Source organism: Pipistrellus hanaki (assembly GCF_964339955.1).
Source record: "Pipistrellus hanaki genome assembly, chromosome: 8".
Taxonomy (NCBI): Eukaryota; Metazoa; Chordata; class Mammalia; order Chiroptera; family Vespertilionidae; genus Pipistrellus; species Pipistrellus hanaki.
In genome coordinates, this window is record NC_140510.1 from 74011473 (window position 1) to 74035084 (window position 23612).

Genomic DNA, 23612 nt, shown 5'->3' on the forward strand with positions numbered 1-23612 from the left:
AGAATATTATGGGAAAGTATTTTGAGCTTTAAATTTGACTAGCTCAGATGAAGAAATCTGAACCTGATCCAACTGGGAACAAGTTTCTAAATGGAAAGTGACATTTAAGAAATAAATCTGGAGTCAGGATAGAGAATAAATTTCAGAAATGGAGAAATTAGAGACAGAAAAATAATTAAGAAATTTTATCACATTACTAGAGGCCCGGTGCATGAAATTCGTGCAGAGGGAGGAGGGGTAGTCCCTCAGCCCAGCCTGTACCCTCTGCAATCTGGGATCCCTCTCACCATCCAGGACTGCTGGCAACCAATTGCTTGCCTGCCTGCCTTCCTGATTGCCCCTAACTGCTTCTGCCTGCCAGCCTGATCATCCCCTAACCACTCCCCTTCCAGCCTGATTGTTGCCTAACTGCTCCCCTGCCAGCCTGTTTGCCCATAACTGCTCTCCCATGCAGGCCTGGTTCCCCCTCAACTGCCCTCCCTTGCAGGCCTGGTCCCTCTCAACTGCCCTCCCTTGCTAACCATCTTGTGTCCACATAGGGGCAGCCATCTTTGACCACATGGGGGCAGCCATCTTGTGTGTTGGAGAGAGAGTCAATTTGCATATTACTCTTTTACTAGATAGGATGCCTGAATTATTGTAACAAACACATAGCAAGGCAAATGGAAACAGAGGGATCCGTGAGTCAGTGAAGACAAAACTTGCTACTGATGAGCTGGGACTAGATGAACTTTATTCTCTCTTAAAAGATCATTACATTTAGTGTAACTTCAATCATTTGGCTTAAAACCTCACAATTTTCCTTGTTCCTCAATCCCTAAGAGTTCTCTTTCCCAGACATTTCCTGTTTTCCCATCCCCCAAACTCTTTTCTCCAACTACACAATATATTCCCAACAAAACAAAGGACTGCACTTACTAGTTTTCTAGACACATCAGGAAACTCCCAATCCTATAACTTTTTCATGCTATTGCTTATAACTTTAATGTCCTCTTTCTCTTCTTCATATTTAAAGTCTATCCAATCCTCACATCCCAGTTCAAATGCCAGTTTTTCCACCAAGCTTTCCCAGAAGCCCTAGTAATCACTGCCTCTCAATGCTCCACTTTTCTCTAAAACACTTTAAAAAACAACAACTTATTATTGCTCCTTATCCCTCCTGATAAGCTGTATACTCTCTATGGAAAACATACCCAATTTACTTTTGTCTTCCTCCTTTCATAGGCAGCTGAAGATCTTAATACTGTAAGGCAACAGCATAGCATAATGGCTAAGAGCACAGATTCTGAAGACAGCTTGTGTTTGAATCTTACCACTGCCATTTATCAGCTATGTGACAGGGGCAAGTTACTGGACCTCTCTGTACTTCAATATCTGTATGTATAAAATGGAGATAGTAATATATATTTCATAAGATTGGCTTATTGCTTCTCAGCCTTTTGGCTAAGATCAAAGTATAGGACTTGGCTTAGAACAGTGTAAGCACCATAAAGTGTATTAAATACAGTGGTAAACAATGAGAATTCTCTGATAACTGAGTAAAGCTTTATGAAAAGCCAAATGTCAAAAGCATAGCATTAGTAGGTACAAAAAAGTATATACAGGTCCTTCCAAAATCCTCTTATGTATAAAGGTTAGCTGTGCCCTTTAAAAGCTTCCTTAACAATGGTACTGTTTTAGTTTGATATTTGACATTCGAAGAAAATATTTAGTTCATCTTCCTGTGGCAATGGACACCTAACCTGGTCTCCCTGCCTCCAGTCTTATCCCTTTAACCTATCCTCTACAACGCCCACAGAGTAATCTAAATTGCTCTAAAATGCAGAGCTGATGTTTTTGCACTGCTACAAATCATCTTCATCCCATTCCCTTAAGACAAAGATTAAACTCCTTAGCATTTCATACAAAATTTTCCTAATATGGTCCCAGCCTGGTCTCCAACTTCATCTTTCAACACTTTTTACCACAGAACCTAATCACCTGGCCACACCTAAAAGGCTTTTTGTATGCCATTTCTTTGCCTAGCCCTAGAACATCCCTGTATTAATCTTCTAGGGCTGCCATAACAAAATACCACAGACTGGTTAGTTTACATAACAGAAATTCATTTTCTCACAGTTCTAGATGCTAGAAGTCCAAGTTCAAAGTGCTGGTAGATTTGGTTTCTCCTGAGGCTTGCAGATGGCCACCTTCTCCCTATGCCCTCACATGGTTTTTCTCAGTGTCTCTTTTTGTGTGCAAAGTTTTTCTTATAAGGATGCCAACCAGGAAAGATTATGACCTACCTTACCGGGTTCAGTTTAACATAATTACTTCTTTAAAGGCCCTGTCTCCAGATAAGGTCACATTCTGAGGTCATGGGGATCAGGGTTTCAACATTTAACAAGAATTTTGGAGGGGCAGAATCCAGCCCATAACAGCCCCTTCTCCTTTCTTTGTCCAGGCTAATTCTCATTTGTTTTCCCAAGACTGGCCCAAGCCTCACCACCCTAGGAAGATTTCAGTGCTCTTTCTCTGTGTTCCCACAGTACCTCTGGATGATGTCCCCTGTATGCTGCTATCCTGTTACACACTATCACAACTGTCTCTTTCCCTCTTCAGACTGTTTTCTTAAGAGCAGAGACGAAATCCCTAGCACTTAGCACAGTGTCTGGCCCCTTTGTTTCTATGTCTAGGCTACCGTAAATAATGCTGCAATGAGCACAGGGGTACACATATCTTTACAAATAAGTGTTTTTAATTTTTGGGGGTAGATATTGAACAGGTATTGGTGGGTCATATGGTAGCTCTATTCTTTGAGGAACCTCCATACTGTTTTCCATAGTGGCTATACCAATTTACATTCCCATCGGCAATGTTTGAGGCTCCCTTTCTCCACATCCTCTCCAACACTTATTTGACTAATTGATAACAGCCATTCTAATGGGTGTCAGATAGTATCTCATTGTAGTTTTGATTTGCATTTCACTTATAGCTAGTGTGAGTCAGATGGAAAAGAACAAGAATCAAGAACCACAAGACCTTCTCATGTATGGGATATAAAACAAAAAGCAACAAGCAAAACAAACTGCTAGATAAAGACAACAGAATGGCAGTTACCAGGAGAGAAAAGAAGTGGAGGGAGGACAAAGAAGGTAAAGGGAGTCAAATACAAGGTGACAGAAGATTAGATTTTGGCTGGCAAGCACACAATAGAATGTATAGATGTTGTATTATAAAGTTGTACCCCTGAAATTTATGTTATTAGCCAATGAATATAATTTTAAAACTACCTCATTGTGCTTCTGTGAGAATAAGGTATACATTTAGATGGATATCTAATAGGTAGTAAGCATTATATAAATGTTTCCCATTATTATATGGACACTGCAGATCTGAACAAATGACTGGAACCCATGCATAATTTAGTTCTTTGCATTATTAAATCACTTAAAATGTATTATGTACTTTAATGCCTCAGATTTCTTATCAGCTAAACAGTATGGTAATAAAAGAGGTTCAAAAATTAGCACAGATGATATAACAGAGCTCAAAATTAACATGAAATAGTATATTATCATGTCTCATTTCTTCTATTGGTTTTTAACATAAAAGGGTATAAAAGTAAAAATTTTAAGAAACAAGTCTTTCTGCTCTTTAAAGTCTACAGATATTAAGCATTTTCAGTGGCGAATAAGGCTCCTTGGCTCATATTTTCAATTGTAGATTCACTAAAACTTTGAGCCAGAAAGGCCCTTTAAGGTGAAAATCCAATCCTATGTCTTACATAAGTAAATTGGAGTGGATTTGGCATGCGCTTTTAGGATCTTAATGGGTAGCTCTCTGGGGGACAGGAATTGCAAGCAGAAAGAACAACTTGTTCAAAAGCAGGAGTTTGGACTTATTCTAGATGTCCAAAGTGTTTAGAAACCAGTATTGGGAAATAACACTGGAAAATGCCTTCAAGAACAACTTCTGAAGGAGGGACAAGTTATCTGACCTGTAACTTTGAAGGGAGGCAAATCTAGGTTTGAGTCTCCACTTAACGTCTCTGAGCCTCAGACTAAGTGCAAAAGGGTTATGGTGACTGGGTGACTGGGGTGACTGCAGATTGAAAGCACTCAGATGTTTGTTCTTTCCAACCCCTTCTATCATAAGAATAAAAAGCTATAAAATGACAAAACACTGTCTTTCACAAAGTGTGCGCTTGCTGAATGTCTCAGGCTTGTTGAACATTTACTTAATTTTAAAAATAGAAAGCTGCATGAACACTGCCCTCTCTCACCCCTAACTGTCCTTCACAATTTGTTTGGAAGTGCCCCGTCTCCACCCTTAACATGCTATTTGGAGACCACTGTAGCCCAGACATCCAATTCTACAGCAAAGATTTGAGGGTCGGGAAAAAGCTTACTGAAATGTATATTTTTTAAAACTGAAAATTTTAATTTAATTTTATTCCTATGGCCCATTCTAGCTTAAGGAATTGCCAGTGAACAGTACGTTTTTTTGTTTGTGGTGTGTATGTGTCTGTGTGTGTGTGTGTTTGGCTCAAACTGCACGTGTGTGCGTGTGTGTGTGTGTGAGAGAGAGAAACTTAAACACTAGTAAAAAGTTTGTGGGCAAGCACCACTCTGTGACCCAGAAATCTTTTAAGTGTTTGAGAGATTACCTTTATGCCAGTCCTAACAAGGACATCTGCCAATACCCATTATCTGCGCTTGAAACTAAAGTCAACCGTTTCTTTGGAAAGACTTGTGGTGTCTGGCTCAAGATCAATCACACACAAAAGTCCAACGCAACTTAGCCCAGAAAGAGCTCTTTCCAATGCCCGCTCCTCCGGTTCACATCCCAGATGGCGAGCGAGGCTTTGGGTTTAAGCCGCTCAGCGCTCAGGGGCGGGGGCCGGGCGGATACGGTCCCGGGGGGAAGGAGAGAGAACGCCGCCGCCGGTCCTCGGAGGTGGGGGGGCCCCCGGGCCACGCACGGCGCCCATCACTGCGCACCCACACTTGGGGACACCCGCTTCCCCGGCGCGCACCCTGCCCTCGGGCCCCAGCCTCCGGCTCGGTGTCCTCGGAGGACCGGGCAGCGTGACCTCGGAGGACCGGGCGGCGCGCGGGCTGAGGGCGCCCGGCGCCCAGGGAAGTCGGCAAGGACAGCTCGGGTCGCGCACGGAAGGTTACTCACAGGAACGGCCGGAGTCCTCCGCCCTCCGCCCGCGTCCCCTCAGGGAGAAGCGCCTAAGGCGGCCGGCAGCAGAGCTGCAGCCGGCGCCGCAGCCGGGGACCTCCGGGCGTGGCAGGGACGGGCGGCGACTTCACAGCATCATTGCTCGGCGACTTCAGTTTCGCGGCGGCACCGGATCGAAGGCAGTCCCCTTACAATTGGGGAAGAGCGAATGAAACCCACTCTCCCAGCAGCCTCCACGCACAGGCCCAGGGCTTGCTGGGAATTGTAGTTTCCCGAGTTTGTAGTTCCTCCTTGGCCCCGCCCCCAAGCCCGAAGGCCCCGCCCCCTGGCTGCCCGGCCCTGGGGCGGGAGGCGGGGCCACCCAGGTCGGGGTGGGGCGAATTCCGCCCCGACCGAGAGCCGGGGACTGGGGCAGAGTTCCCCGCGGACCGCCCCGGTCCGGGTCGCGCCGGCCTTCTGCTCCCCGCGGCCCGCGCTGGGAGCGGGCCTCGCGCGCTCGCCGTGCCCCTGGGCGGACCGGGCTCCCGCGCCGCGCAGGCCCCGCACCACTGGCCGCCTGAGAAAGAGTCCTGGCCGTGATCGCCTGCGGGTAACGTGGGAGGCCGGGGCCGGGAGGGGCAGGAGGAGGGCGGCGCGGTCCACGCGAAGCCCGAGGCTGGACCGGGCCGCCGGCCTCGCGCGCGGCCCTGCCCGGCGCTGCCCGCGCCCCCGGCCGCGCGGTGGCCGAGGCACCTGCGCGCGGGGAGGCGGTGCCCGCGGGGCTGGCGGCGCCGGGTGCGCGAGGTCCGAGCCCCCGCGGCGCCGTCCCCGCAGGACCCGGGAGGAACTTTTTACCAAAGCTGATGCCCGGCGTCGTTTCTGTCCTCAGCATTGAAGTTCAGCGTCGTGTTCGCCTGCGTGGGTTTTGTTGTGCCGGGTACCCTTTCCCCTGAAAACTGGATCCGGGGGTGTGACCCATCGCCTGCCTAGCCCGGAGCACACAGTAGGCCGTCAGGCAGCATCTTCTGAAAGCATGAGTCACGATCCTAATTTGGAAAATTATACTGAGTTGTGCGTTGCTATATATTTTTTAAGATATTATGGATCTTATAGGTTTCCAAGACCACTTTGAAAATTACAGTCATTTAAAAGCTGTAGATTTAAATAAGGGTTTGTTTTTTGTTTTTATTTTTGTTTGCACAATGGACTGTTGGAGTTCTGTAAATTGACACAGCTCCTGATTTTCACAGAAAGTGTCACCCTTTCAGATGAAAACCTTCAGACTACCAGTCTGTTATAGGACAACTTTAAATTATTTGTAAAGCTTTATCCTAATTAGCTTTTAGATACAGGTGTAAGGGGCCACACTAATGCACTTGTGAATACGTTTAGAAAATTAGGTCTGAAATATGGACATTTTTAAAGCATTCATGTTCATACCTAGTGAACGAACATGTAGAGAAAAATATGACAGTGGGTCTCCAACACACACACACGTCCCCGCCCCTGACTAGGTGCAGCTGCCGCCTTGACCTCAAAATGTCTTGTAAAATTATCTCTTATTAGACTGGGATAGCCATAAGCAAAAGCCTCTGGGATTAAGCCACCCACGGGGACAACCTTTTAGTACTAACAATTCTCACACCTGGTGCCCGTTTCTTCTGCGTTTTTCTGAAAAATAGGCAAGGTAATGAAGTGTAAAGCTTTGTGGTTGTTCTTGTAGTTAAGAAAGAACTTACTGATATGAAGTGGAAAAAGCAGAGAACAGAATCGTAATAACCAGACAGTTCAGTTCATTGTGACATCCCTCGTCTTTCTGCCGGTGGGAAGGTGAGTTACAGGTGGTCAGAGCCTTACCTGCCCTGTCACCAGGGAGTGCCCCCAGTGCCCGGCACCGTAGTAGCCGATTATGAAACAACTGTGAAATGATTACTTTGCTGTCTCACATGGCAGCAGAATGGCTTTCTCTATATAGATGGTTTCTTCATTGGCTTGCATATTTCCTTATAATAGGTTACTGGAAATGAGAATTATAACTGGGTTGAAAGGTATGAACATTTTCATGTTTATCAAAATATTGCCAACTCACTACCCAAACGAGCCATACCATTTTGTGCTGGCGTATTTGAGTGTGGCTTTCAGAGCATCCTCTCGGCTCTCGTATTGATACACTGTTTGGGAGTTATGGGTACTTTCGATGAAGTCTCTCACTTGATTTCAATCCCCCTGGACGGTGGGCAGGGCAGGCATTTGTAACAGCAACTTCCAGTGCCTTACACCGATGCAGTGAATGACAGAAGACAAAATAATCGAGCTTTCAGGTTCTTCTGCCTCACATTCTTTACCTTTGGTGTGTAGTGACCACCTTGAACAAATACATATTTTTCTTTAGCAATAAAATTGGGTACCACTCTGTAATATCTGTGGTTTACAAGATCTTTTCATTCTCATTTTGCTCAGATATTTGCAGATGCCTTCATCAAACTTGAGAACTTTGTTAAATTAAATGATGAAGCCAATTTATATGAAAGTAAAGACATTGATTAGTTATAAAGAAATACCAAAGCACTAGCCAGTTTAGAAAAGTACTACCCTTTCTATTAGGAAAAATCTGGAAACTATTGGTGGTGCTTTTATAGCTCCTTGAATCTGTAGAAGTTACTATTTTAAATCTCTGAATCTGTTGCAGAGTCTTCATAAACTATTGAGCTTAATCTCTATTACTGAAAGTGGACAGTAATGACTTCTATAATAATCTGCATATTTTTCATGTCTATAAATAAATTCCAAGAATAGAACTGAGAACTCAAAATAAGGTAAAAAATATTCAACCTACCAAAAAATGTTATTTTACATGAAAACAGAAGAAAAAAAAATCTCTTCTTTTAAAGGTAGCAACAAGAACATATTCTTAGTTTGTTACTAATCCTGATTCTTTCCAAATTGCTGGTTAGGGAACTCAAATGATTGAAAAGATAAGTAATCTGATAAGGAAGCCTCAAAGTTTACTTAGAGTGGAATCTTTGAATTCTTGCAACACCATTTATATTAAAAGTGGCCCAACATTGTTTTTTTATATTGTTTTCACATTTGCTAGGGCTCTTTAAAGAGTGCAGAAAAGATAGGGAAGGGGAGATGCAGATATACTGAGGCTTTGAAAAGGGATCCAGAACCTCCACTCTGCCTTTCCGGTGTGACGTCAGAGCCCAAATGGTGTTCAGTAAACAGAAATCCTCTTTAAAGACCCTCTCCAGGACTGTCTCTGGTCCTTGGGTCAGAGTAGCTGCCTAAATATTGTGTGGGTTTATGATAACTAGTTCTCAAGAAGCTTATATGTAAGTCTAAATTATTTTCCTCTTGTTTTTATAGTAGGATATTTCTGCATCTTGAAGATAAAGCAATCTTCTCTGCAGTAGATGGATTTTCGTCACTTTCTGTGAAATAAAGCGATTCAATGTCTTTTCTGGTAAGTTCTTGTTAACATGGATCTGATTTTGTGCCATCAGAGTAGTTAGAAAGTTAATGCAGAGCCATAACAAAAGGCATATTCTGATGAGATATTCTTTACTTTTCGATGTTATTTTGACCTGAATGACTTCTGGTCTTAAGAAATGAGTTAAATTCTCGAGTTTTTATTTCTTCAAAAAAGAATTTCTCCTATACTTTTCTGATATACTCATTATTCTGTTCTTTTGACCCAAACCCACTTTTTCTCATACATATGCTCTACTTAGATATTCCTCCCTTATCTAGTTAGCTATGTCTTATCCTTTCAATCTTTCAAAAATATCTTAAAAATTTCCATCTGACTGAAGGCAAGCAAAATAATATTTAAATAAGCCCCTCTACTTAACAAGACAAAGAGCAATTGGGTCAATGTATAATATGATGTATAAATACTTTTTTTTCTGATAATATTAGATCCACACCTAGTATACTTTAGATATTGATATCTACTTTAGATTAAGTAGTTTTATGACTTCCATCTAGTTTTATATAGAATACAATACAATACTTGAATATTTGAATTGTTATATTAAAGCAGTGATCTTTTAAAAAGTGATGGGTGCACTTATATGAGGATGTATAGTTTACAGAAAATTTTCACACATTATATCTCTTCCACTCTTCAAAGTTGTGATTGACTGGCTGGGCAGGTGGTATAATCCTCATTTTGAGTTTGGCCCAAGATTGCGAAAAATTAGAACCAGGGCTCAAACTCATATCTGATAATCAACACCTTCATTGCCAAGTGTAAGAGGCAGAACTATGAAGTGAGGAAAATGTTCTATAGAAAATACAGAATGCATTACTTTTGTTTAAAGTATAGCTTTTTTACTTAAAAGGGGGAGCTTTATATATCTGGAAAATATATTAATGTGAGATATCTACTTCATTTTCCAAAGCAAATCTGAGGATCAAAATAAAAATGAATATAGTGGGTAGAGCAGAATAATCTTTAGCTAAATATTTGGAAGAAAACTGCAGGTGATAGAAGAGTTCAATATCAATACCAACTGTAAAAATGAATTGATACTATGACCTCCAGAGAGAGGACAAGGATCAGAGATATGCCAAGTAGAATTATAACAGAAAGAATTAGTCTTCACACACAGCTGCTTCTCTGTCCTTGCACATACTGTACCTCCACATGAGTCCTGGCTTCAATTCCAGGTCCCTGTGTACTACCCTTTCTCTCTGCCCCTCACTCCATCACTAGACCTTCTTGTATCCACATGTCACCCCTGCTTATTTTGTGGGGGCTTTTTTCACTTACTGTATTTAATTCATTTCTGAATTTCCAGGATTGTTTCTGCACTTCACGAACACAAGTTGAATCACTCAGACCTGAAAAGCAGTCTGAAACCAGTATCCATCAGAACTTGGTAAGAAAAGATTGAGTACAATTAATACTCTTTCTCTGCGTCTGTAATACCACTCACCCTGGTTCTCCAACATCCATCTCCATTACTGAGTCTTTGCTCTTTTCCAGTGACCTATCACTGGCGTCTTCTCTTCTGTCTAACCCATCTCTCCTTGAGCATTCACCTATTCTAAGGCTCTGTTGCTCAGATTTTACATTATCCTGGAGCTCCCTCAGGTTTTCCTCAGGTCAGGAGGGGACTCTGGCATCAAGCAGAACTGATGATTTTCACATTTTTACCTACATCTGTCACTCTTTCTTGTGCACAGGGGTGTCTGTAGACTACCTTGTGTTAGGGTTTTTGAAGACATTTTTATGCAGTTTGGATAAAACCTTAATTTTCTCTCAGACTTAGCAATACATTGTGTTTTGTGCTCTGGCTAATAAAAATAAAGAAATAAATAAAAACCATCTACTAGATCATCCTGATTAGAAACTGGAATTATCCTCACACTGCCTCTACCTCTGCTCCCACATGCAGTTATACACCAAGTCTTATGATTCTGTATCTGAAATACCTGAGTCCATGCCCTCCTTCACCTGATCACTAACTGCTGCTACTCACGTCTCGTCATCTCTCACCTGGACTATTACCAGAAGACTCATTGTCTAATTTTGTTTTCATAGATTTATTTTGTTTTATCTATAATAATAAGAGCATAATATGCTAATTGGATCAGACAACCTTCCCGAGGAAGCCAGATCTGCCAGGGAAGCCTGGTTCCCGGGTGCCAGAGGGAACTGGTCCTGGAAGCCGGGGGAAGGAAGACTTACTCTTGCACAAATTTTGTGCATCGGGCCTCTAGTGTGTATATAACTAAATAAAATAAAATAAAATAACCTGTTTTAGGCTTGAGCTAGTTATTTACAACGTATGCGCCTTCTAGTTTAAAGAAGACTATTTCCCTAATGGAGAAGATGGATGCAAAGTACAGGTTGATCACCTGATTTCATTCCATCATGTGACCACCTATGCCATTTTTTCCAGACAGTGAACTGTAAGCCTCAGTTAATTCTGTGTTCTTGCCTCCCTGACAGGCTTCAGGTTGTCACTTCCAATTTGTTTTAAATTGTTATATGCTCTTCTTCCTGTCTCTTATGTGCGTTCGTTAGATCTCAGTTTATTTGAAGACTACCTGTCCTAAAGAAATTAAATTGATTTATATTTCTCTTTTTTTCATTGGGATTGTTTCCAATTATAAAGTGGAATTTCTTTTTACAATCTTTCATCCCTCTTTTAACAATATTCACTTTTATTCATCTTTAGCCAGGAGCTTATCTTTTTCTGTTCTTAAAATTTTAGGGAACATGTGAGTTAAGGATATAAAAAGTAATTAGCACAATTCCTAGCACATAGTAATATGATTTCTAACGCCCTTCTTCCTTCTCTTTACCTTGGAGGCAGTAATAAGATTCTGGCGCCTGCTGGTGCCTGTGAGGCGCCCGGGTGCTTTGGAGCGCTGTGTCTTCTGGGAGAGCCTCCTAGCTATCGTATGACACCAAGTGGTTGGCCTCCTCTTCCTCCTGTGTGCATGTTTCGCTGCCACTGGAACGGTGCAGACCAGACTCCGACTCTAGAGCACCCAGTGAGACACCCATAGGGTTCATGTTCATTAACTCGGGGGGTCAGTACTGTGGTCTCCCATTTCTTGAAATTTATTTTTTTTATCTCCCTTCTGATTCATTTCATCTTGTCTATTTTAATAGACTAGAAAGTGGAAATTATTTCTTGACATTAGCACCTCCACTAGCTGAGCATGTATGTGTGTGTGTCATGGATAAAACTCGCAATTCCTTGAAACAGTAGCACAAGCAGAGAATCCTTCCTCGCGGGCCCCTGCATCTCTTACTTTGACATATTTATTTATTTATTACTACCTTGAAGAATGAACTATTCTTAGCAACTCCTTAAAATGCTTGCTTGAAATTGTGCTGGAAAGTATTCTGCTACCTATAAAACTGTTTTTCCTGCCCTCTCGCCATTATCAGCTGATTTCTAACTAGCATCAATTATTAGCAATTGTAAGTTCTTTTTAGATCTTGAACCAGTGTCCTAAGTCACCTTTCAGTGTGCCTTCCTAATGAGCATTGTATGTTGGAAAATACAACATCTGCATTTTATATTAAGGTAGGGGATCAAATTGGGAGACCAAAAGAGTCTAAACGTATTTTGTTTTCATCTTCCTAAAACCATGCAGGTTGACAAGCCAACCCTTCCCTGGTTGTCTCCATCTGCTAGACTCAGTGAAGCGGTCTGTTCCACCAACGCTTCTCACTATGAACTCCAAGTGGAAATAGGTAATAATCATGGATTTCACATAATGGATCCTTCATTGATAGAAATGAAATTGATGAGAATAAAGATCTTTTTAGTCATAGTTCTTTAATCAAATTACTTTCTTTTAACTTAAAAACTTATCTGAAATCCCCTCTGTTGTGGTAACCTGTCTCAGTTAAGTTTGGAACAGGATGGGCCATTATCTATAGCACATGTGTCAAACACAAGGCCCGCGGGCCAAATCCAGCCCGCCAGGCCTTGCAATGTGGCCCGCACCGCGCTGTCATCACTGCACTCCGCTGTCAGTTTATGACATTGTCAGTTTATGACTGTTCAGTAAACCATTCGGCCCGCGATTTAGGCTGGATTTTAGATTTTGGCCCCTTCTCTGATTGAGTTCGACACCCCTAATCTATAGCCTTATACACATGAAACCTTTGCTCTGAGTATTCAGAAACATTAAGCGCTGCGGGCGCTGTTAGATGCTGGGATATAAAGCCATGGAATACACCTGAGGAGTCCGTTCTCTGGGAAGATGAACACACAGATGGCTTTGTTCTACCCACTAGAGGGAGCTGCAGTGGAGGTGTGCGAGGTGCTGGGAACAGAGAAGATGGAGCATCCGACCATCTATCTGGGAGTCAAGAAAGAGCTGGATCCTGGGAATGAGGAAAAGGTTGCCAGATGTTCCAGTCACAGTGTTTGTTACAAACAACAGAAAACAATCCTGACAAGCCAAAGAGAAAATTTTTACACAGTGTTGCTAACACAGGATTATTTACCAGAGAAATTATGAGGCTTGGAAGAAGCCAAAAGAAGCTCAGCCTAGAACCACAGCCAGGGCCATGGCATGGAGCAGCCTCGGTCGTGTGCTACCTCGTAGGGCACTTCCACCGCCAGACGGTGGATCCCACGCAGCGAGTTCTGACTGCCGCTTCTTTATGTCACTCACCCCATCCTCCAGTTGGCCACGCTTAGGTCGCTGACACTCCGGCCAGGGTCAAGGAGAATAAGGATCTGACTTTTTCGAAATAGCACTGGCAGCCGAAACTGGTTTGGCTCAGTGGATAGAGCATCGGCCAGTGGACTGAAAGGTCCCAGGTTCGATTCCAGTCTAGGGCATGTACCTTGGTTGTGGGTACATCCCCAGTGGGAGGTATACAGGAGGCAGCTGATCGATGTCTCTCTCTCATTGATGTTTCTAATTCTCTATCGCTCTCCCTTCCTCTCTGTAAAAAAAAAAAAAAAAAATCAATAAAATATTTTTTTTTTTTTAAATAGCACTGGTAAAAATGCCTTTAGGAGGCAGGTTCAGATGGTGTCAATTAAAAAAAGATAAAAAATACTTCAGTGATGGTTAGAAAGGGACTGCCACATGGTTGCCTAGAAGTGGGAGCAAGGGGAGTGTAGGCAGTGGTAGGGCAGGAGATAAATCTGGGAGGTTGGGAACACTATTACCTAAAGGATTTAAGGCCGGAATTTGGAATTTATCCTCTCTGTGCTAGAAAGACATTGTAGAATCATGATGATGCTAATATTAGCATCTACAAGACATTATACTGAATATTTGATATGTGTTTTTCATTTGACCCTCCTACCACTCCCATTTTGCAGGTAAGAATTCTGAGGCTCTGAGATTAATTTAACAGTCATACAGTTAGTGATTTGAAAGCAAGCCTTCTGACTGCAGGGTCTCAGCTTCCAGCTGCTGTGCTGTAGTACCTTTCTATTGATAAAATGCCGGATTTAGAAAGACTACTGGCAGCAGTTCTATGCAGAAGTCTGAAAGGTGTAGGTAGATTAGTGATGAGGAAGTATCCTCACCACCCGAGTCTTTTTAAAAAGTGCAATGACTGTGTCCCATCACAGACTTACTGAATCAGAATTGCTGGCGACTGAAGGTAGGAGAGGCTTTGGAAGTAGTCCCCTCAGTGATTCCGCCACGTGCCCTGGTTGAGAGTATAGGCACAGTGAGGAAGCCCCTGCAGCTGCTCCGGAAAAAGGACAGGACTTGAGCCACAGCAGTGATGCCGACCCTGCAGAGGAAGGGATGAATTCGAGATTAATGTCTTTTTAAAGATAAAAGTAACAGAATTTGGTGATTTGCAGACCCCTAGTTAGTCCAATCACAGTGTTTGGTGCCTATTAATAGGTGCCACTCTAGGCATTTTAAAATTTAAACACTGACACCAAATGCTGGCGAGCATGTCAAGCACCTGCAGCTTTGGTGAACACAAACTGGTCCAGCCGCTTTCAGACAGAGGCTGGCACCTTCTCAGAAGGTTAACCCATGGCCTCACAGTTCCAGTCACAGGTATTTGCCAAACAGAAATGAAAACATGTCTACTTAAAGAATGTTTTTGAAAGCTTGATTTATAGTCTCCAAACACTGAAACAACCCAAATGATCTGTCACCTTGTAAATGGATAAATAAATTGTAGTATGGTCAGAGGATGAATTATTAGTGATAAAAATAAATTAGCTACTGAAGCCTATGAAGTTGTTTGCTAAGCAAACGAAGCCTGGCACAAAAGACTCCATTCTTTATGATACCATTTCTTTACAAAAACCACATAGTGGTTGGAAGGGACTGGAAATGGGCGTAGGGACTACTGAGCAGCATGCCATTGTTTGTGTCACAATTTGTTTGTCAAGTCACAATTTTAGCCATTATAATAGGGAAGTAATGCCATATTGTTGTGGTTTTAATTTGCATTTCTTTATCTTGAACATCTTTTTATGTGCTAATTGGCCATTTCTATAGCTTCTGTTTAATCTTCTGCCTATTTTTAATGAGTTTTTGTTTGATTATTATAGAGTTGTGAGAGTGATTTAAATACTCTGGATATAAATCTTGTCAGTTAAGAGTATTATTAATACTGTTAGTCAGTGGCTTGCCTTTTCATTTTCTTGCAGAGTGAAGTTTTTAATGAAGTTCAAATTACCAGTTTTTTCCTTCTTTGGTTGCTAACACAAGTTTTCTGTCTGGTTGTAGGAAGAGGCTTTGACAACCTGACTTCTGTCCATCTTGCACGGCATACTCCCACAGGAACCCTGGTGACTGTCAAAATCACAAATCTGGAAAACTGCACTGAAGAACGCCTGAAAGCTTTACAGGTGACAACCCCAGACAATAACACATTTAAAGTCCTGTCCGTCCACGGAGTTACCTCTGTAAGAACTCCCCACCCCAAATTAACAGGTCTCTCTGTTAGAGAAAAGTAGATTTCTTTCTTCTAATAAACATGCAATTACAGAATTAGAAAGAATACTTGGAAGGCAGATCCATGAGAGAACAAATATATTCAAACTTTGGTAACAACTATGAATTCCTTCACATGAATGTCATATTTGAAATGCTGGTATGGAGATTTACAAACCCCTCGTTAGTCCAGTCACAAATAGTCATACAGGGAATTAGAAGAGACCTTAACCCTCCCATTCAGTTAGGCAAAATTAACTTCTAAATTGATAAATTTTAATAGAATTGCCTTTCAGGAATATTATAATACCATTTTTGTTGTCACTAATCACTTTCTTTATAAAGAAGGATTTGGTTTTGATATTAAATTCATTTTCAAAATGTTTACATGTGCACATGTATATTACACAAAGATTGGAAGAAATTATACAAAAAAGTTTTAATATATTTTATTGATTTTTTACAGAAAGGGAGATGTTATAGAAACATCAATGAGAGAGAAACATCGACCAGCTGCCTCCTGCACACTCCCTACCGGGAATGTGCCCGCAACCAAGGTACATGCCCTTGACCGGAATTGAACCCAGGACCCTTCAGTCCACAGGCCGACGCTCTATCCACTGAGCCAAACCGATTAGGGCTATACCAAAATTTTAATAGTGGTTTTCTCTGTGATATAATGATAGCAGTTACTTTTATCTTCATATTTACTTTATCTTCATGTATTTTTTAAAAATTTTCACCTGAGAATATGTTTTTATTGATATTTAGAGGAGAAGAGAGAGAGAAACCTTGATCGGTTGCCTCCCGTACTCACCCCACTGGGGATCAAATCTGAAACCTAGGTATGTGCCCTGATTAGGAATTGAACCCGCAACCTTTTGATATAACCAGCTTAGCCAACCAGCCAGGGCTTTAAATGTATTTTTTAAAATGTTTCTATCTTAAGAATACAGTATTGTTAATAAGAGTTCATACTAAGTTCATATCCCACTCACTTCTTTTATCATGTGGTCTTGGACAAGTTTTCTAACTCATTTCTAAGTGTCCTCTTCTGTAAAGTTATTTTAAACGTGTAGTGGATACGAGATTTAAAGGCATGACAGCATTGAGAACAGTGGTTCGTACTAATAAGTTCTACTGAGAATTAGCTGACATGACTGCTGTTACCTTCATTTTTACATGTCTTTTCTCTTGTGTTTATCCTAGAAAGCTGTGATTCTATCCCACTTTTTCCGGCACCCCAATATTACAACTTATTGGACTGTTTTCACTGTTGGCAGCTGGCTTTGGGTTATTTCTCCATTTATGGCCTATGGTAAGATTTATGATTAACCACTTTTAATTTATAAATCTGATGGCCAATTCCAAATTTCATGCTATATTGTTATTTCTGGCTTGTGCTGAATTTTAGTCTTCAGAAAAAAAGGTCTCATGGTGAGTGAGTCACCACTGCTTCTCTAAGAAGCCCGTGCCTTTGAGCTCGCTGCCTCTCCCCCTCTGTTTCTGTCCTCCCTCGGTGGAGAGCTACAAATTCTTCCAGTTTCTCTGCACAATAAACTTACATTCACTTGCAGTAGTGGTTACATCTGTGTGTGTGCCTACTCCTTCACTGGATCGGAGCACCCTGAGGGCAGGATTATGTATGTATTGTTCCTGGGGCTCATATAGTATCTGGCGCAAAACCGTGTTCAGTAAGTTTGTTGAATAAACAAATGGATTCTAAAACTTGGATTTTTAGGATAGCTTTTGTGAATTGTATCTGGACTTAAAAATATATATACACACATTATGTTTTGTTTTATTTTCTCAGCAATGCTAAAAATAGTTAATTCTCTTTTCTGGTCCTAAGTGTCATTAAAAAAGTCTTTTTAAATATTTCCTTTGCATATGAAAATGGTTAGTTCTGAAATGTAACAAGGGTGTGTGTGTGGTGTTTATAGTTGAAAAGAACATTTTAAAGCATAGATAGGCCCTGGCCAGGTAGCTCAGTTGGTTAGAACATCATCCCTTTATGCCAAGGTTGTGTGTTCTATCCCCAGTCAAGGCACATACAAGAAGCAACCCAAGAGTGCATGAATAAGTGGAGCAACTCCCCCCCTTCTCTCTCTCTCTCTCTTTCTTTCTCCCCTTTCCTTACTCTCTTCCTCTCTCTAAAATCAATCAGTCAATAAAATATCATTTTTTTAAAAAGCTATCCAAAAGCAAAATCACCGTCAATGTTCATTTAAAGATTTCAGTGGTTTCTTTCAGGTTCAGCAAGTCAGCTCTTGAGGACTTACTTTCCTGAAGGAATGAGTGAAACTTTAATACGAAACATTCTCTTTGGAGCAGTGAGAGGGTTGCACTATCTGCACCAAAATGGCTGTATTCACAGGTATTTACTCATTTGTGTTTTGCAAAACGAAAGAATTTTAGTGGAAGAAATTTCTTAGGGAGCTTTTAGGAAGGAGCGAGCAGCTGAGTATCAGAAAGGAGAGGTAGGAAACTGAAGGAGGAAGGGCCAATAGGTACTTGCATTTTGTGCTTATTCACCACAGTCTCCAGACCCCCTCTCTGTGCCGAGTGCTGTGCTCAGTGCCTGTTGGAGCCTGCCCTCACGGAACTCACGTCTCAATCTGATGTGGGATGAGCGCTGTAGGGAGTGGGGTTCTAGTTATATCTTTCTTTTTCCTTAAGCTAATAGCTCCATTATCCGTTTTTAATCTTTAAGCCATAAATCTGATGGCCAATTCTAAATTTCATGGTGAGTGAGCCATGAAATCATGTACAAATTGCAACAACCCTTCTCTGTTTTCTTAAATATTTTGTATATCTTGAGATTATCATACTAAATATCAATTCTCTAGTTACCAAACTGTAGATGCAGAATTGGCTGAATATTAAAAACAGTGCTGTTCTAAGATACACTGGAACTTTGTTTTCCTTTTTAATTAAGTTACATTTAAATTAGCTTGTTTTTTTATTATTTGTTTCCAACTCCGTAAAGCTTTTTTTCTTACATTTGTTGTTGTTTGTTTTGTGTTTTTTTTTTTAATATATTTTATTGATTTTTTTTTACAGAGAGGAAGAGAGGGATAGAGAGTTAGAAACATTAATGAGAGAGAATCATCGATCAGCTGCCTCTTGCACACCTCCTACTGGGGATGTGCCCAAAACCAAGGTACATTCCCTTGACCGGAATCAAACCCGGGACCCTTCAGTCTGCAGGCCAACGCTCTATCCACTGAGCCAAACCGGTTTGGCCATCTGTTGTTTTTTTAGCAGCATTCTGGTTAACTGAGGATTTCTCACAGACTGTACTGTAATTTTACCAGGTTATTAGACATCTGGTAGTCTATTAGAAACCCTATATTTTCAAATCCAGTGTTTGGGATAAAAAAACAGGCTCTTTTATAATTTGACAAAGGAAATTTTTATATGAGACATATCTTTGTAAATAGTGTTAATACTATAAAAGGCTTTTTTTTTATTATACTGCAATTAACTTTAAATTATAACCTTATGCTTTAAGTATTAATTAGTTCTTTGATTTTTTTAGACTTCTTCTTTTGCAATAGCATCCTACAAAAGTGAAATTAATCATTTGATTCCTTTCCAAGTTTGAATAAAATATTATCACTTCCAAGCATGTATGTAGTTGTCAGTTACATCTTTTCTTGTCCTAATGCTATTTGAATAGCTGGAAGGATTCCTTAATTCCCTGAGCATTTCCCATATATTCATAGCAGTGTGCTGCTACTTTATAAAGAGCATTTAATTTCCAAGAGCATACGTGAATTTGTTCTGACCAGATTTTATTCTTTCGTCATTGGCCAATTTCCTAGTATTTAGGATTGTTTCTTTTTGTTCTAGGAGTTTTAAAGCCAGCCATATCCTCATTTCTGGTGATGGCCTAGTGACCCTCTCTGGCCTGTCCCACCTGCATAGTTTGGTTAAGCATGGACAGAGACATAGGGCTGTGTTTGATTTCCCACAGTTCAGCACATCAGTGCAGCCGTGGCTGAGTCCAGAACTACTGAGACAGGTCAGGTGTGGCCGTTGCATTGGGTTGTCTGTGCGTCTCGAGTGTCTTCTAAGCTTGACTAAAGGACAGTTGTGACCTTATATTTGGATTGGTGAATGCACTACTACTGCAAGACTTTTTTCCCCTCTTTCTTATCAAAATTATTATGTTAGGAATTTAAAAATGTGTACCATATTTTAGGTATAGCTTGATTTCTCACTTGTAAGTTTTTCCATTATTGGTCACCATCCTTTATAAAAAAAAAAGCACATGTATGTAACTTTTTAAGTTATTTACACTAAAGGACTTCACATTCGTTGTTCTACAGGATTTACATGGATACAACGTAAAGTCAGATATCTACAGTGTTGGCATTACAGCATGTGAATTGGCCAGTGGGCAGGTGCCTTTCCAGGACATGCACCGGACTCAGGTAAATGCTACTAAACTCCCAGAAGTACTGTCCATCAATATGATCCCTTATTTTTATGTTCTAGGTAACATCTGGTAAACATCCCCGCTGCAGACTCTTAGGATCTTTATTGTTGTTGTCTGATGAGGGTTAAAGAAAATGTTTTTGTCTTTTAGATGCTGTTACAGAAATTGAAAGGTCCTCCTTACAGCCCATTGGATATCAGTATTTTCCCTCAGTCAGAATCCAGAATGAAGAATTCCCGGTCAGGGGTAGACTCTGGGATTGGAGAAAGTGTACTTGTCTCCAGTGGATCTCACACAGTAAATAGTGACAGATTGCAAACACCATCCTCAAAAACTTTCTCCCCTGCCTTCTTTAGCTTGGTACAGCTCTGTTTGCAACAAGATCCTGAGAAAAGGTAATATTGTTCACCTCTAAGTAACATAAAACATATGTTTTACTTTTTTAATAGAAGCTTTGTGATAGTTCCTTCCGATCTTCAATCCAAAAATTATAGTCTAATCTAGATAGCATCAATGCTAAAAACAAGTAGAAGCAGTGAGCAAAAGGAAGGAATGCAGGATTCAAGATTAGAAAACTTGGCTCCAGTTTTAGCTATTTCATTTCCTAACCAAGTTATCTTGTAAAAATCAGTTAATCTTCTGGATGTTAATTACTGCATTTATGTGAAGACATTTTCGAAATTTTCAAGCAGTACAAAATGTTAGTTGCTGCTATTTTAATATAAGTTATCATATATAATTACACTTTATCATTAATATTTTAGAAATAGGGTGTGCGTCTTATCTTTTTTTAGGCCCTTAATACTAGCATAAGCTCCATATAATTAGTAAGTGCCTAGTAAATGTTGAGTTATGGACTAATTAAGGATATCTGTAGAATTCTCATTAGTCAAGGAAGCTAAGAATTAGGCCTCTGACATATATTATTTTTCCTTTTAATTTTTTAGTATTGGGTTTTGTAGGTCTAAACCTAATTTCTATTAGATTTTTACACCTAAAAATCAACATTCTAATATGAGTTTCTATTTTTTTATAACTTAAAAATTTTTTCAGGCCATCAGCAAGCAGTTTATTGTCCCATGTTTTCTTCAAACAGGTAAGCTGATCTTTTTTTCTGTTGTCTACATGTTTTTAATACTATTAAAAAGTCACTTCATGTATTGGCTTAATGGGACAGTTTGGTTGTTAAGGTTCTTAATAAAAGCTTTCTTACAAAATAAAGTCAAAATCAAGAAAACTTTTGGGTAGTTCAGTTAGACTTTCTAAAATACATGTATTCTGCAAAACGAGTAAAAACAAATCATCTTATGTGACTATATCCTCAGTTGATATTTTGATTAATTTAGAGACATTTTATTGTTCTATATTGTCTGGAAATGACTTAAGGGCAAATCATTCTATTTGGCTTTCCCTTCTTCCTGTTTTCAGATGACCAGAATCAAAGATATTTTTAGTGACTTGGTTAAAAACAATCTTACACACTTTCAATGATTTCTTTAAAAGTTAATTTTTGCTAACAGAACTAATGTATTAAATTTATGTACCAACAACCTTATTTTGCGTTTCTTTGACAGATGAAAGAAGAGAGCCAGGATACAATCCTTTCACTGTTGCCTCCAGCTTATCAAAAGCCATCAGTAGCACTGCCTCCCTCGCCTCCTTGGACTGAGCCAGACTCTGACTTTCCTGATGAAAAAGATGCAAACTGGGAATTCTAGGGCTGCCAAATCCTTTACATCCTATATACTTGACACTTTCTCCCTGCTGCTTTTCTTCTGTATTTCTAGGTACAAATACTAGAATTATACTTGAAAATACAGTTGGTGCACTGGAGAACCTACCACTTAAAACCACTCTATTCAAAGGAGCGTGAGTTCATAGCCCCTTTGGTTAGTTCAGAGTGCTCCTACACTTCCAGGGAAACTTTAGAAGTATTCATCTAGCTACATTTAGTGTCATCCATTCTCAAGTTTTATTTTTTCCAAAGCTGTGACTAATTCTTCTTCTTGATCTCACTATCATTTTTGAGCCATTTAATTCTCTCAACATTTCCTGCCCTCAGGGAATGTGCCCTCAAAGGACAGTGCTTCCAAATACATTTTTTACTTCCGGATTTTCAAGCCTTTTTGATCAGCTATTGTTAGACCAACAGGCTAGTGGACTCTGGTATCAAACCCTTGTTTGGTAACAGGGAAAAGTTTATACTTTCCCATTTTCTTCTGTTAATACTTATGATAATATCAAACCTCACTTACATTAAATGATTCACTTGAAATATATAGAGAAGTTGTGATTTCTTTTTTTTTTTTTTTAAGGGGCTAAAGTAACACTTTTCTACTGATGTAAATTATAGATCCTAAATTCATGCATCTCGTGGGAGCTCAATAAAGATTTATTGAATTGAGTTTATGCGTTTATTTTTCTTTGCCTGGTTTGACAAAGCTAAAACAGATTCTAATTTGTTTTGCCAAGGAAAGCTGTTTGTTTACATAACCTGTGGATTGGGGACAACCTGGACATTCATCAATGGAGAAAGAAGATATTCTGGTCCTTTATATGATTATTCTTGCTTCTTTCTGTGGGTGATATAACATATAATGACATAAGAGACCTTAATTCATGGTAGTACCACATTAGCAAGAGAGAGATGCTGTGTCTCAGAGTATGCAGTTTGAATTGTGGATTCTCTTAATCTGTACACTTCTCTAACATTTCCATTTAAAATTATTTTTAAATGATTATCTTGAGGCTAAAAAATTAAAAGCAATGAGACAGTATATACTAGTAAATTAAAAGACAACTTGAAACAAACCTTTCCATGTTGATTGTCAGCCCTTGTCCAGAATGTTTAGGTCATCCATCAAGTCAGCCACAAAGACCCGCGAGGAGAGAGGCCCTGAGGTCACCTGTGGTAGCAGGGGCTGTAGTGGTCCACCGACCTCCTAAACTTCCCTTCACAAGAGAGAGCCACAGGAATTATAGAGGAGGTTCTCCTGAGTCTGTGTGAGCAGTGGGATGTGGCATGTAAAAGGTGGACTGGGGAGAGCGTGAGGCAGTGCCTCTCAGATCTCCCGTGTGTTCAGTTCTCCAGAGAAAAGAACCAATAGGAGACCTACTCTTGGGAATTGCCTCACATGATGATGGAGGCTAAGGAGTCCCCAGATCTTCAGGGTGAAAGGACAAGCTGAAGGCCTAGAGAGCCAGTGGCATTCCAGTCCCAAGGCTGGCATAGCTGATGCCACAGACAGGCAGGTGGGAGGAACTCGCTAGACCTTGACCTGGAGAGGCCCACCCACATGGAGGAGGGCAGTCTGCTTTGGTTAGTCTACAGATTTAGACATTAATTTCATCCAAAGTGCCTCACAGCAACACCCAGAAGGTTTCACCAAATATCTGGGCACCTTATGGCCCAGTCAAATTGACACTTGACATTAACCATCACAGTAGATACTGTACTCGATTGACGTCCTTACCCTGAGATTGGCTTAAATTTTGCACCATGGGCTCCCTGTTTGCTGTATTAGTTCTCTATCGCTGTTGTAACGAATTACCACAAACTTAGTGGCTTAAAACAACACAAATCAATTTACAGTTCTGGCGGTCAAATCAATTTACA

The 23612-nt window shown here is 40.6% G+C and overlaps 2 protein-coding genes across 7 annotated transcripts in view; one reads left to right on the plus strand and one right to left on the minus strand.

The window, feature by feature from the left end:
- Positions 1-5391, minus strand: part of TRAK2 (trafficking kinesin protein 2) — a 55380-nt gene extending 49989 nt beyond the window's left edge. Inside the window, exon 1 of the mRNA XM_084893185.1 lies at positions 5167-5391. The gene's annotated coding sequence lies outside the window, so the exon portion shown is untranslated. The remainder of the gene's footprint in view (positions 1-5166) is intronic.
- A 137-nt stretch (positions 5392-5528) lies between these two features.
- STRADB (STE20 related adaptor beta) lies at positions 5529-22400 on the plus strand. 6 transcript variants are annotated; one of them, XM_084893265.1, is made up of 14 exons: positions 5529-5758; positions 6872-6978; positions 7162-7196; positions 8518-8614; positions 9954-10034; positions 12271-12370; positions 15346-15467; positions 16762-16870; positions 17806-17929; positions 19408-19579; positions 19887-19991; positions 20147-20391; positions 21050-21092; positions 21571-22400. In XM_084893265.1, the coding sequence occupies exons 4-14, from the start codon at positions 8603-8605 to the stop codon at positions 21712-21714; spliced, it is 1257 nt and encodes a 418-aa protein (XP_084749391.1). In that variant the 5' UTR covers positions 5529-5758; positions 6872-6978; positions 7162-7196; positions 8518-8602; the 3' UTR covers positions 21715-22400. The 6 variants fall into 6 exon arrangements, with proteins under 6 accessions (XP_084749391.1, XP_084749392.1, XP_084749390.1 ...); XM_084893266.1 differs by having other exon boundaries at positions 8521-8614; XM_084893264.1 differs by lacking the exon at positions 7162-7196.
- The last annotated feature ends 1212 nt before the right edge of the window (positions 22401-23612 follow it).

What these genes read in the sequence shown, in the direction of transcription:
- STRADB (XM_084893265.1), top strand. An exon ending in TGAACTCCAAGTGGAAATAG is followed by an intron (nt 12,371 to 15,345) that starts GTAATAATCATG and finishes GTCTGGTTGTAG; the next exon opens with GAAGAGGCTTTGACAACCTG. An exon ending in CAACAAGATCCTGAGAAAAG is followed by an intron (nt 20,392 to 21,049) that starts GTAATATTGTTC and finishes AAATTTTTTCAG; the next exon opens with GCCATCAGCAAGCAGTTTAT.